The 13,487-nt window shown below is 51.2% G+C and overlaps 1 protein-coding gene across 3 annotated transcripts in view; it reads right to left on the bottom strand.

Annotated features, from left to right (window-relative positions):
* SORL1 (sortilin related receptor 1) overlaps window positions 1-13,487 on the bottom strand; it is a 161,809-nt gene that overhangs the window by 35,704 nt on the left and 112,618 nt on the right. For all 3 annotated transcript variants that reach the window (XM_053670663.1, XM_037131699.2, XM_053670662.1), the window contains exons 27-31: window positions 13,217-13,324; window positions 12,218-12,349; window positions 11,102-11,233; window positions 10,497-10,631; window positions 6,307-6,462 (exon numbers count right to left, since the gene is read on the bottom strand). In XM_053670663.1, coding sequence (XP_053526638.1) covers window positions 6,307-6,462; window positions 10,497-10,631; window positions 11,102-11,233; window positions 12,218-12,349; window positions 13,217-13,324 — 663 coding nt within the window. The remainder of the gene's footprint in view (window positions 1-6,306; window positions 6,463-10,496; window positions 10,632-11,101; window positions 11,234-12,217; window positions 12,350-13,216; window positions 13,325-13,487) is intronic.

Here is a 13,487-nt window from a genome sequence, read left to right as displayed (position 1 = left end):
CTCAAATATACCTTTCACATACCTTTCTCAGGAACTTTCTAGAAAATATGCTCCATCAGAACATAAGATTTTAAAAAAGAAAAGAATCTGGGATATAGGAAATTGGAAGTCCAATAGGAGAGAGAGAGAAAGCAAATGGGTGATGGAGATACTGCAGCCCTGAGATGCCTGAGCCTGGGCGCAGGGCAACCAGGAGGAGTGAGATGGCTCAGCTCAGCAGACGGACCCACTGAGGACCATGACTGAGGTGCCCTTGGCCCAGTGTCACCACATTCACCTGACAAAGCTACTGAAGGGCATGTTCCACTGAAGCAAGGGAGTAAACCAGAAAAAAGCCAGACACAACATCCAGGAAATAGGGGCTCTAACTCAGGAAAAGGCAAAGAGCAACCTGAGGAGGGCAGTGGCATCCTGGAGCAGGGGCTCACTCCAGGCCCAGAGAACAGTCGGCAGAGACACTGGACCTGAGGGATCCATGGACACAGTGACTTTGCGGAACCAAATTCTGAGAGGCTACTGATGGGAGAAAGCATTAGCAAATGGTGCAAAATAACCTGAGCTGACACACAAACAGAAGAGCAGTCATTGAACTTTTAGATATTCTATGTGGTCCATAGTTTCAACAGAATGTCTGCTAAAACAGGCACACGGAGAAGACTGGCAAAGAATGAGGCTAAAAGTGGGGTCAAGGCAAACCATGGCACTCATCCTTGCACAATGAGGGAGCCCAGAGAGGGCTCCAGTGCAAAAAGGACACAGTACTGCATCGAGGTGTGGTTCCTCGGAAGACAAAATGGGAGAGACAAGGGGGAGTGAAACTAGAAAAAATACTTTTACACTGAAGAAGTGACACACAAAGGACTTCCGCCAAGATGGAGGCATAGGTGGAGACACCATGCTTTCTCACACAACCAAGTTTAGAGACAACAAAATATTAGCAGCAGAAAACACAGCCAGAACACAGAAAATTGAAATTTTCGGAAGTCTGATAACAACAAATTCTTCAGCCTGACCAGTAAGAGGGGCGAAGCCAGCAGCTGGCGGAGCGGGGTTGCACAGAAAAACTCTATCAGACGAACTCAGGCATGCAGATCCCAGGCGTGGGGTTGCAAAGGGCTGACCCAGTGAACAACCCAGTGAGCGACCGGCAGAACCAGTGAGGGCACAGGGCGGTGGGTTGACTGTGGTGGCGCATTCCTGGGCAGATAGACCAGCGAGGGAGTGGGCAGTGAGACGGGACCAAGCAGGCCCCAGCTGCGAGAAGCAGCAGAGGGGGCCGCCATTTCCCCGCTCTGACCCCACCCCCACATACCCCGCCCCCACATACAGCGTCACAATCCAGCGACCTGGGCGGCCACGCCCTGGTGAACACCTAAGGCTTGCCTCCTCATACTTAACTGGTGCAAACAGACCAAAAATGGCTCAAGAAGATCTCAAAGCCCCAGAGCCCATAAATCTAAGCGATGAAGAAATAGCAAAACTTTCAGATGCACAGTTCAAAACACTGGTGATCAGGATGCTCACAGAACCGGTTGATTATAGTCACAAATTAGAGGAACATATGAAGGCTAAACTAATTGAAATGAAGGAAATGGCACAGGAAACCAATAGTGATGAAAAGGAAATTGGGACTCAAATCAAAGGAGTGAACAAAAAGGAAGAAAATAATGGCCACACAGGAAAATATGAAGAAACAAGAATTCAGAAAAATGAGGAGAGGCTTAGGAACCTCCAGGACATCTTTAAACCCTCCAACATCCGAATTATAGGGGTACCAGAAGGGGGAAAGGAACAGCCACCAGTGGAAAACTTATTTGAACAAATAATGAAGGAGAACTTCCCCAATCTGGCAAAGTCAATAGACTTCCAGGAAATCCAGGAAGCTCAGAGAGTCCCAAAGAAGTTGGACCCAAGAAGGAATACACCAAGGCACATCATAATTACATTAGCCAAGATTTAAATGAAGGAGAGAATCCTAGAAGCAGCAAGAGATAAGGGGACAGTCACCTACAAAGGAGTTCCCATCAGACTGTCAGTGGATTTCTCAAAAGAGACCTTACAGGCAACAATGGGCTGGAAAAAAGTATTCCAAGTCATGAAATCCAAAGACCTACAACCAAGATTACTCTATCCAGCAAAACTTTCATTTAGAAGGAAAGGACAGATAAAGTGCTTCTCAGATAAGATCAAATTCAAGGAGTTCATCATCACCAAGCCCTTATTATATGAAATGTTAATGGGACTTACCTAAAAAAAAGAAGATAAAAAAGATGAACAGTGAAAGGACAACAAACTCACAGTTATTAACAATCACACCTAAAATAAAAACAAACTAAGCAAACAGCTAGATCAGGAGTGGAAACATAAAAATGAAGATCTCAAGGAGGGTTAGCAACAGGGGAGTGGGAGGAGGAGAAGGGGGGAGAAGGTACAGAAAATAAGTAGCATAGACAGTAGGTAAAAAATAGGGGGGCAAGAATAGTATGGGAAATACAGAATCTAAAGAACTTGAGACACATGGTCATAAACTAAAGGGGGGGAATGGTGGGGGCGGGGGGTTGCAGGGTGGAAGGGAATGATGGGGGGAATAGAACAACTATAATGGCATAATCAATAAAATAAAAAAAAAAAAAGAAGTGACACACAAGAGCCAGAGATACCCCTAATCTACATTTGAACAAACGATGTGCATTAAAAAGAAGAAATCATTATTAAAGCTGAATGGAACATCAAAATAGGAATCTACTCATTCATTGGATTAGTCAGAATTCAGAGACATCTGGCCAAGATGGAGGTGTAGTAGATACACTCTACCTCCTTGCACAACCAAAAGAAGGACAACAAATTTAAAAACAAAATATAACCAGAGCTGCCAGAAAATTGAACCGTATGGAAGTCTGACGACCAAGGAGTTAAAGAAGGAACATTCATCCAGACTGGGTGGAGGGGTGGAGAGGACTTGAGGTAAGGCAGCAGCTGGAGGATCAGGATGGGCGAGGTGGCAGCTGAGGGAGGGGGCTGCCCCACATTTCTGTGAGAATAAACTGGGAGGAACAACTGGGGAGCAAAACAGATGTACAATCCAGGGTTTCAGCTCTGGGAAATAAAGCCTCAAACCTCTGACTGAAAACACCTTGTGGGGGTTGAGGCAGCAGTAGAAACTCCTAGCCTCACAGGAGAGTGTGGTGGAGAGACCCACAGGGTCCTAGAACATGTATAAAACCAAACACTGAGAATCAGCACCAGAAGGACCCAATTTGCTTGTGGGTAGCAGGGGAGGTGACTGAAAGCCAGCCGAGAGCAGAGCAAGCGGCACTGTTCCTCTCAGACCCCTGTGCCACTTACAGTGTCACAATGCAGTGACATGGGTTGCCCCACCCTGGTGAATACCTAAGGCTCTGCCCCTTACTACACAACAGATGTGCCAAGATAAAAAAATATGGCCCAAATGAAAGAACAGATCAAATGTCCAGAAAAAATATAACTAAGTGATGAAGAGATAGCCAACCTATCAGAGGCACAGTTCAAATCACTGGTAATCAGATGCTCCCAAAAACAGTTGAGTATGGTCACAAAAATAAATGAAAAGTGAAGGTTATGAAAAATGAAATAAAGGAAAATGTACAGGAAACCAACAGTGAAATAAAGAAAAGCAGCATTCAAATCAACAGTTTGGAACAGAAGGAAGAAATAAACATTCTACCAGAACAGAATGAAGAAATAAATATTCAAAAAAATGAGGAGAGGCCTAGGAACCTCCGAGACAACTTTAAACATTCCAACATCCAAATCATAGGGGTGCCAGGAGGAGAAGAGGAAGGGCAAGAAATGGAAAACTTATTTGAACAAATAATGGAGAACTTCCCCAATCTGGCAAAGGAAATAGACTTCCAGGAAGTCCATCCAAGAAGTTCAGAGTTTCAAAGAAGATGGACCCAAGGAGGAACACACCAAGGCACATTATAATTACATTACCCAAGATTAAAGAGAAGGAGAGAATCTTAAAAGCAGCAAGAGGAAAAAAGAGAGTTACCTACAAAGGAGTTCCCATAAGGCCATCAGCTGATTTCTCAAAAGAAACCTTGCAGGCAAGAAGGGCCTGGAGAGAAGTATTTCAAGTCATGAAAGGTAAGGACCTACATCCAAGATTACTTTATCCAGCAAAGCTTTCATTTAGAATGGGAGGGCAGATAAAGTGCTTCCCAGAAAAGGTCAAGTTAAAGGAGCTCATCATCGCCAGCCCCTGTTATATGAAATGTTAAAGGGACTTATCTAAGAAAAGAAAAGAAAAAATGTGAACAGTAAAATGACAACAAACTCACAACTATCAACAAGCAAACCTAAAAAAAAGCAAAATGAAATAAGCAAACAACTAGAATAGGAACAGATTCACAGAAATGGAGGTCAATGGAGGGTTATCAGTGGGGAGGGAAAGGGGGAAATGGGAGGGGGAAAAGGCCCAGGGAATAGAAGCATAAATGGTAGATACAGACAGGGGGAGGTTAAGAATATAGGAAATGGAGAAGCCAAAGAGCTTATATGCCCCACCCATGGGGATGAACTAAGCAGGGGGATGTTGGTAGGAGAGGGGTTGCAGGGCAGAGGGGAATAACAGGGAGGAAATAATGGGACAACTGTAATAGCATATTCAACAAAATATATTTAAATTTTAAATGAAGAAAGATATGGCTGTATACATACATTTTTTATTAAAAAATAAGAATTTGCTGAGTTTGTTAATGTCCTAGTCAGAATTTCCACCACCAAAAACAATTTTCAAAGAAGGACAATCAAGTTACTAGACAGAGAGGTGGGTCTTGGGGGAAGAGCCAGAGATAAAGGTGCTTTGTTTTGTTTTGGGTTCTTTTTTTGTTTTACGATTACTTTCAATTTGAGAAGCATTTACAGAACACCTATCTCCCTCTCACTGTGGCAGGCACAGTCATGGATTCAAAGCCATGTGCCACATGGTCCCCAAGCACAGCTGTTAGGGAGAAAGAAGATACACAGACAGGAAGTTACTAGGAAGCGTATACAGCAGATCATAGTTCAGAATCAAAGATGCGTTCAATGAGACCAGAAAAGAGACCCCATCGTTTAAAGGACTCAGTGAACGGCTATGGAGGAGGGCCTGAGTGGCAGACTTGGCCCCCTCCTTGCTGGAAACGAGGCTCACACTTCCGTGAGCCTGCAGACAGCATGGGAGGCTCCTGGGCTCCACCTGGACATGCCCCAGAAGTGGTTCTGTTGTCGGGGACCTGTGTGCCACACTTCCAGAAGGCACATCTAGGTCTATTGCAGTCATAAGGTCCACACTTCTGTGTGCTGTGACTGGTGGTGGGCTTTCCCGAGAGGGGAGGAGAAGCACATGGTCAAAGAGGACAGGGGTTTTGGAGAAGAGACACCCTGCCAATGGACACAGGCAGAGAAGCAGCAGGTCTCTGTCAGGAGCAGGTGGGGAGCCCAGCTGCGCAGAGGTAAGAAGCAAGGGCAGGCAAGGGGGTCAGTTTGCACACAGACATGAAAATAGGACTCGGGGGTCAGGGTCCACTCCAGGCAGAGGATGAAGGGAACCACTGATTTTAAACAGGGCGGTGGTGGGACAGAAAGAATCATGAAGAGAATCCAGACAGCTGACCTAGAAGTTTACTAACAAAAACACGGAAGACAATGGTCAATTCTCTAACTACAAGTGAATTTGAAATGGAATCCTGTTTAGGGAAAGCACACAGCCTCCTCACCTCTGGACTTAGTCAAGGTCATGCACTAGCCGGGGTCTCCCAGTTCACCCCAGCCCCGAATCCATCTGGTTTCTGCAGAAACACTCAGCTGCGTCTCTGCGTTCCGCCACTAGATGGCAGCGCTCACCTGTGTTCCAGGAAGAGGGCTGCCATCAGGCAAGCAGGAGACTGGGCTTTCTCCCCAGGGCCTAAGACAGACAGACAGACAGACAGACAGACACACAGACACACACACACACACACACACACACACACACACACACACGAGTTCCCCATAGATCCTATTGTGATATCTCTGGAAGAAGAGAGAGAAGTTCCCCAGCTGCAGCCAGAGTGGGAAGCAGGGTGGCTGCATCTTCCTGCAGGAAGAGCAGGGGGCGTTAATAAAAGATGAGACACTGCAGTCCCTAGTTCCCCTGAGTCCCCCTGGTCTCCGGGGCGGGGCAGGTGGAGGTAGGCTGACCACAGCACTCAGCATCCCTGGCCACGCGGTGCTCAGGGCAGACCCAGAAGGCTCTCTCCACACAGCAGGCACTGCCCGTGGAAGAGGCGGGCCAGCACTCACCGGGTGAGGGGCAGGCTTCCTCGTCTGAGCCATCAGCACAGTCCCGGTAGCCGTCGCACACCCAGGCGCCTGTCACGCAGGCCCCGCTGCTGCAGCGGAAGTGATTCGGGGGGCAGGTCGCAGGCCCCCGAGTGGGGGACGGAGGAGTGTGGAAATCTGAGGAAAACACCCAGCAAAAACCCAAAAGGTTACGAGAAGCTTGATCTCAGATCACAATGGACCCCCAAACTGGCGCGGAAGCCCCAGTTTCAGTGGTACCGCCCCAGGGCTCAGCACGGAGCCAAAGCACCGAACGTCCAGGGATCCCTCACAGCGGGCTGTCAGGACCCACAATGTCGTTCCTTTTTGGAGCCGATTCCCCAGAGTTAATGTGTTCTGAGTTGGGCTAATAGTATTCAGGTGACATTGCTTTTGCGCTGATGAAAGGAAGGTGACCCAGAATGCACAGGGTGGGAGGTGGGTGGTATGTAGCTTCCTTTTGAGGTTAAACCCTGTCCTGGTTAATTGGACCCACCCCCCACCCCCACCCCAGGCTGGCTCAGGCAGGACCAAACTGAAGCAAGAGGCGCAGGCAGGCATCCCACATCCGTGCTGCTCGGCTGGGTCAGGGCGCCTGTGCCGCCTGCCATCTTGCTGCATCATGAGTCCTTCCCCTCAAAGATTTGATTTTATTGGCCATGTTTACCTATGATTTTCTAAATTACAATGAGTTGCTTTGTACTCCAATTGTAATATATTTTCAGACAGAAGAGTCAAAGCCATCTTACCCTCAGATTTTAACCCTTAACTTGGGGAAGCGGGTATGCTTGTGTTTGCTTTTCAGAATGACTTTTGGTACTGCCGGCGAAGAGAATGAAGCCATATCACAGAAAAGGCTTCCCTGAAGGCGACACACTTCCACCCATTAGCCTCTCCTGATCCAGATTTCTCCAAGCTGTGTGTAACACCACTGCAGTGGTGGTATTCAACATCACCTAAGAGGGATTTTTTTCTACCAACTTAAAGGGACTAAATTGATGCTGCAGGACATTTAATGCTTAACCAAGCAGGAGGTTTTTCAGATTCTTCATGCTGAACTCCAAACATTGGTTTGATGGATTTAATCTGAGAATGCGGCTCATTCGACCCACTGGTTATTTATTGATTTTAATGATGCTTTGTACCTTACTCTTACTAAACTCTCTCACCCTGAGTTCAGATACTAGCCCTTGCTACATATCTTTAAAGTAACTTTCTGAAGTCTGTGCTAATTCTCCCAAAATTGAAATGTAACCAGACCTGTTACTTTTGTCTTTCCCATACATTTGCATCATTTTTCAACTGACTGAATTTAGGAGTTTGGGTTATGACAGCCCTTGGATGCCTCCTTGTATTAATTCGTATCTGTGCTTTATGATGTATTTGGAAGTTATTTTCCCATGACTGCATTTGAGAACAGCAAATAGTAGGTTTCACAGGCCTAACAACTTCAAATGATTTAACAACAAAAAAGGGGAAGATGGAGAAGGGGCTGGCCTTGCGGCTAGTGGAGGAGGTAGGCGAGGAGGGGAAGAGGTGGGGGAGGCAGGCACAGTCGGTGTAACTTCGCAGAAAGACACTGAATTTCCATTTGACACTTCGCTCTTCCATGTCTCTAACAATGTTGCCATACAGTTCCAATTCTTCTTCCACCATCTGCTGTCGGTGCAGTGCCAGACTGTAGGAAATGTCTGCGTTCTCAAATCAGAAACAGTCTCGACTAACCAGGGCCCCTCCAAGCCCGCACATGTAATGGCACTGTCCTTCCACGGCTCCTCTTCCTCATGCATCGGAAACTCTCATTACCATTAAGTCATCATCTGTTCATTTCTCTGGTGCAGTACCCACTTGCTCTTGACCTTCTCCAAGACCCACACCTCGAGACCCCGCACCCTCCACTCTGCTTGTACCACTTAGACAGTCTCTTTTACTATATCTGCGACGGGCCCCTGCGATTCCCGTGAAGTCACACAGTGTCCGAATGCAATTTGCTCCATAGGAACTGACTGTTTCAAGGACGATGGCTTCCCCTAGAACAACGATGGCATCTTCTAAGGTGGCTGTCCCTCTATACCTGTGGGCAGGTTCCCTTCCTGGGTTCTCTGTCATAGTGTTGCCAGTCCTTCCCATAGAGTGCTGTGTGGGATGAACCTCACGGGTCCTCAGGGCCACTGATCCACAGGCTGATAGGACACGTCACGTCTGAGGGTGAGACCACTTTGGTGCTTTCGGCATTGAACTCAGGCAGGTCTGGGTGGCCAGGGGCCCTGTCCAACATCAAAAGAATTTCAAAAGGCAGTCCCTTCGAGGCAACGTACTTCCAGACTTCAGGGACAAAGAATTGATGGGACCAGTCCAAAAAGAGGGAGCTCTCTGTCCAAGTCCTCCTTCTTGCACAACCATAAGACTGGCAGCTGGCAGTGACTGGCCCTTCGAGGCTCGGGGGCGAGCAGCTTCTGAGACGAGAGCGGTCCTGATCGTAACTCCGCCTGCACTGGCACAGAACAGCAGAGCTGTCCCATCCTTTCTCCCCTCACTCCCTGACGCTCTCTCCTCTTGCTGATGACCTTCCCACTCACAACCATCCTTTCTGGCATTTTTCCACCTTCAGACTGGGCACGCTTCCACCTGCAGGTTTGTAAAAGCCATTTCAGGAGTTACCCTTTGTCCTCCATGGTTTTCTCATGGTTTCCAAAGACTCATCTGCTGCCTCTTGGTCATCAGAAGCTGCTTCTGTCATTGTGCCATTTCTTTAAGCCAACGTCTTTCTCAGATGATCCAACTGTGCTTCCCAGTCACTCATCTTCCCGTTTCAGATCCTTCACCTCCCTTTGTTGTCAGTTGCCATCCAACGGCTTCACTTCCTGGATCACAGTAGACAGTCCATAGGTATTGCCTCTTCCGTAGAAGTCCCGCACCCACACAGAAGCTGCACCTTCGATCCAAGATGGAAAGGTGCTCTGCAAAAATGTCAGGTTTCCATGCCTGCCACACAGCTGCTGCAATCACTTCACCTATTTTCTGTTCTTTCCCGCAACCCTCACACTGGATCCAATTACTTTGAAATGCAGGACGACCGCTGCTGCACACTTCAATCCACAGGCCAGAGCCAGCAACTCGACATCTTCCCGTCATGTCACGACCTTCCTCTTGGGGGGGCACTTCCAGCACTGCCAGCAGCACTTCCTACAGGTCACGTGGTGTCATTCAGGGCTTACGGTATTCCACTTATGCCTAGGAAAGCAGTCGCTCTGCTTGCATAGAAGTCCCACACACAATGTTCTACATGGTGACTGCTTAGCGAATGATTTAACAAGCAAAAAGGGGGACACGTCCTCTCCAGAGGTGAACCCCTCCCAAGGCACCCCCCTCTCTCTCTATGGAGGACTTCCTGTGAGGCTCTCTATTGGCTAATTTCAGCAAAGAAACCTTGACAGCGAGAAGGGAGAGAACCTTGACTGGAGAGAAGTATTCGAAGCCGTGAAAAGCTGGGACCCATCTCACGCGAGATGACTCTGTCCGGCAAAGCTACCCTTCAGAATGCAAGGGCACATGGAGTGCTTCCCAGATAACGTCAGGTGAAAGCAGGCCATTGTCACCGAGCCCTCACTGTATGAAATGTTCAAGAGACTGATCTGAGAAAGACAAGATGATCAACAATAGGAACAGTCCAATGACAACAAACTCCCCCGTCGACCACAGAACCTGTGGGGCTCTTCCTCTGAGCATGGTGGCTGGCAACCCTTCCCCACCCCCACCCCCACCTGGTCAAGCAGATAGTGACCAGGGGCTGGCGATGAACGATGAACCAAAGTTATAGGCGGCTTGTTTGCTGGTTGGTTGGTCAGTCTCTTGGAGCAGTGTGGACCCCCTCTTGTGTGGCCTCCGACTCAGGATGCAGGCAGGGGGGCAAGGGGGTGGAGTCTGCATCCCTAACAAGTCCCAGGGACTGGCAGGGCTTGCTCTGCAAGCTACACGGGCAGCAGCCAGGCCCAGGGCCCCTGCTGCACCCTGCAGACCACAGAACACAGCGTCCTAGGACGGTAGAAGCCTGCCAGTGAATTTTCCAAGTAGGAGGGAGACAGTACTCAGAGAAGCCAGCCCCGAAGAAAGCCATCGAACGGGCCAGCCTGCGGAGCCTCTCGGTGCGGGCAGAGCCCAGGACCTCCTACCTCCACAGCCCCTCTCGTCGGACCAGTCCCCGCAGTCGTTCTCCCCATCGCATTTCCACCGGCTTGGGACACAGTGGCCATTCTCACACTGGAACTGGAAGTAACGGGAGCAGTTTGGGGCTTCCGTGGGGTTTTCTGGGGGGGTCAAACGCACCGTCAGTCCCCTGCCCTGCACCAGGGTGAACATGAAGCCCTCGCAGGCATGCAGCCCCCCGCACCCCCGTCCCAGGGAAGCCGGCAGGTCCAGTGAGTGACCAAGAATTCGTCCTGACACTCAGGCAAAGCTCATTTTCCCAGACCCAGACCAGATACCTGAGCTTTGAACACCCGACCAAAGGAACAACCTAACTACCAATGACAACCCAATGATGACAATGATGCCATTACACTGTGGCATCTAAAACTTCTGGGAGAGGATGGGGATGCTGACTTAGGAATAATTACCATTAAATCCTTACCCACCATGGTCCTTATACAGAATGTGACCTTCCCAACTGGGGAAGAAAAACTGGCAGGGTAGGCTGCCGGGTGGGGGCAGAGGGAGGCGCGGGTGGAGCCGCTGTGCCGGGGCAGGGGCACGAGGGCCAGGGCAGCCGCACACTCACCGCAGCGGGCCTCGTCGGAGCCGTCGCCGCAGTCGTCCGTCCCGTCACACTTCCAGACCAGGCTGACACACACCCCGTTCTGGCACTGGAAACTGAACTCGTCGCAGACCTTGTGAAACTCGGGGTCTTGAGCTGGACAAGAGACGGGCACCTGTGAGTCCCGGCTGCTGCCGCTCGGAAGAGCCCCACGCAGTGGGGCTGCTCGATCCCAGAGGGAGGAGGCAAGTCCTCCACCCGGGGCGGCCTGGCGGGGCAGCGGCTGTGAACGCAGCCCGACAGAAAATCATAGGTTTACTTAAAACATTGTAAAACTGTTATGTGTTACATATCGCCATGTATTTAACATGTGGCCCAAGGCAAGTCTTCTTTCAGTGGGGCCTAGAGACACCGGAAGGCCGGACGCCCCAGGTCTGGTGGGAGGATCCCTTAGAAGAAAAGTCAACCCACTGCAGGCCTAACCCCCAGGGTCTCAGAATGTGGCTGCATCTGGAGAGAAGGTCTTTGAAAGGTGACGAGGTCACAGTGAGGTCATCCCAGTGCAGCCTGAGCCCAGTGCCTACTGTCCTTGAGAGATGGGAGCACTAGGACATAGATAGGCCCAGGACACAGGGAGAAGGCGGTCACTGGCAAGTCAAGGACACAGGCCCCAGGAGAGAGCAAACCTGCCAATGCCTTGACCTTGGAACCCCAGCCCCAAGCTGTGAGGAAAGGTGTTTCTGCCGGTCCAGTCGCCCCATCTGTGGGCCTTTGTGCTATGGCGGTCGGAACAGACAGGTCCAAGCCCAGGCTGCTCCATGCGGGGCCATCTCGGGACCAGGGCCACCGCAGAGAGCAGGGCACACACTCCAGAAGGGGCAATGGGAAGGAAGATGAGTGAACACCCGGGCTGCCAGGTATGGGTGACGACCACCAGAGTGAGGCAGCAGCCCACCCAGAGTGGTGGGGACAAGGAGGCCTGTCAGACCAGGGGACGCCTTCCCCATCTCTTCTGCGGACATGACGAACGAGCATAACCTCTGAAGCAAGAGGCATAAACCTGCCCCAGCAAATGCACAATTGGACATGCGCCTCAGACCTGTGAACCAGAGGCGCCGCCGCCCCACCCACCCCACTCACAGCATCCTGCAAACGCCGTGTCCTCATCGGAGCCATCCCGGCACTGCACGATGCCGTCGCACACCATGGACTGGAACAGGCACTGCTGGCGGTTCTTACACACGAAGTCCATGAACCGTGTGCACAGGGGCTCTGAAAGGGGACCAGGGGGGCGGCCCTGAGCACTCAGGGGGGCACATCCCAGTGCAAGGGCCCCCTGGGAGCAGGGGCAGCCACCCGTTCCTGAGCACTTGCTTCGTGCCAAGCCCTGACTGGAAGCACCCGACAGAAAAGCCCATCTCTGAACTCTCAGGACAACTCAAGGAGAGATGTCACTGTCCTGCTCTCAGAGGAGGAAGGAAACGAGATGGCAGCACATGGGGCTTGGCCACGAGCACGCAGGGACGAGGGTGAAGCAGAGACCGGAGCCCACAGCTGTCTGCCACGAGAACCCACGCTCCGAACCACTGCTCATGTGACAAGCTGTCTGACACAGGCCGGGGGGGGTAGCCTTCACAAAGGAGCAGTGTCACAGATGCCATTGTATTGCCGCCTCCTGCAGCTTGGATGCCAAAGCCCCAGTCCCCGGTGTAACTGTTCCCACACAGGGCGTTGCAGAGGCAGTCAATGGAGGGTGAAGAAAATGCATGCAGTCGAAGGAGGTGAGTGTGTGTGAAAAGGGACCCGACAGGCCCCATGCTCCTGTACGACCAGATGCCGAGATGCACGCACAGAGACATAGCCAGGGGAGGGCACGGCTGCAGCACCCAGAGGTGCAGACCCAGGTCCTCTGGGTCTCCCACCAGCCAGCCCACCACCCGCTTCGGGTCTGCCAGCCTCCACTGGGGCGTGAGACATCTGCTGGGAACGCATGCGCATCCCACAGGCTCTGTTCCTCCAAGACACAGCCCAGCTCGGTCCAAAGTGCACTGCGAGTAGGTGCCGGGGAGACGAGCCGGCCCAGCCGCAAGGGGCACCGTTGCCACGGGGAGCCCCCGGGGCAGAGCAGGTGGCACTCACCGCACCGCTGCTCGTCAGAGCTGTCTGCACAGTCCCGCAGGCCGTCGCAGTGCTTGCTGGAGGGGATGCAGGTGCCGTTGGGGCAGCGGAACCCATTGCACTTCCTCTCTGAAAGGGAATGCGACCGTGGGCGAGCGGAGGAGGAAACAAGCAGGTGCCCCGTGCGGTCGGTCAGTCGGTGCGTGTTGGGGGCCGCACCTGGGAGGAGGGCCGTGCGCAGCGGCCAGCACGTGCCAAGTGCAGGGCGTGAGACCTAGCAGTGCGGCCCCCA

This window comes from Artibeus jamaicensis, unplaced genomic scaffold (genome assembly GCF_021234435.1).
Source record: "Artibeus jamaicensis isolate MK-2021 breed Jamaican fruit bat unplaced genomic scaffold, CSHL_Jam_final contig_601, whole genome shotgun sequence".
Taxonomy (NCBI): Eukaryota; Metazoa; Chordata; class Mammalia; order Chiroptera; family Phyllostomidae; genus Artibeus; species Artibeus jamaicensis.
Note: the sequence above shows the minus strand (reverse complement) of the source record. Positions and strands in the feature narration are given on the sequence as shown.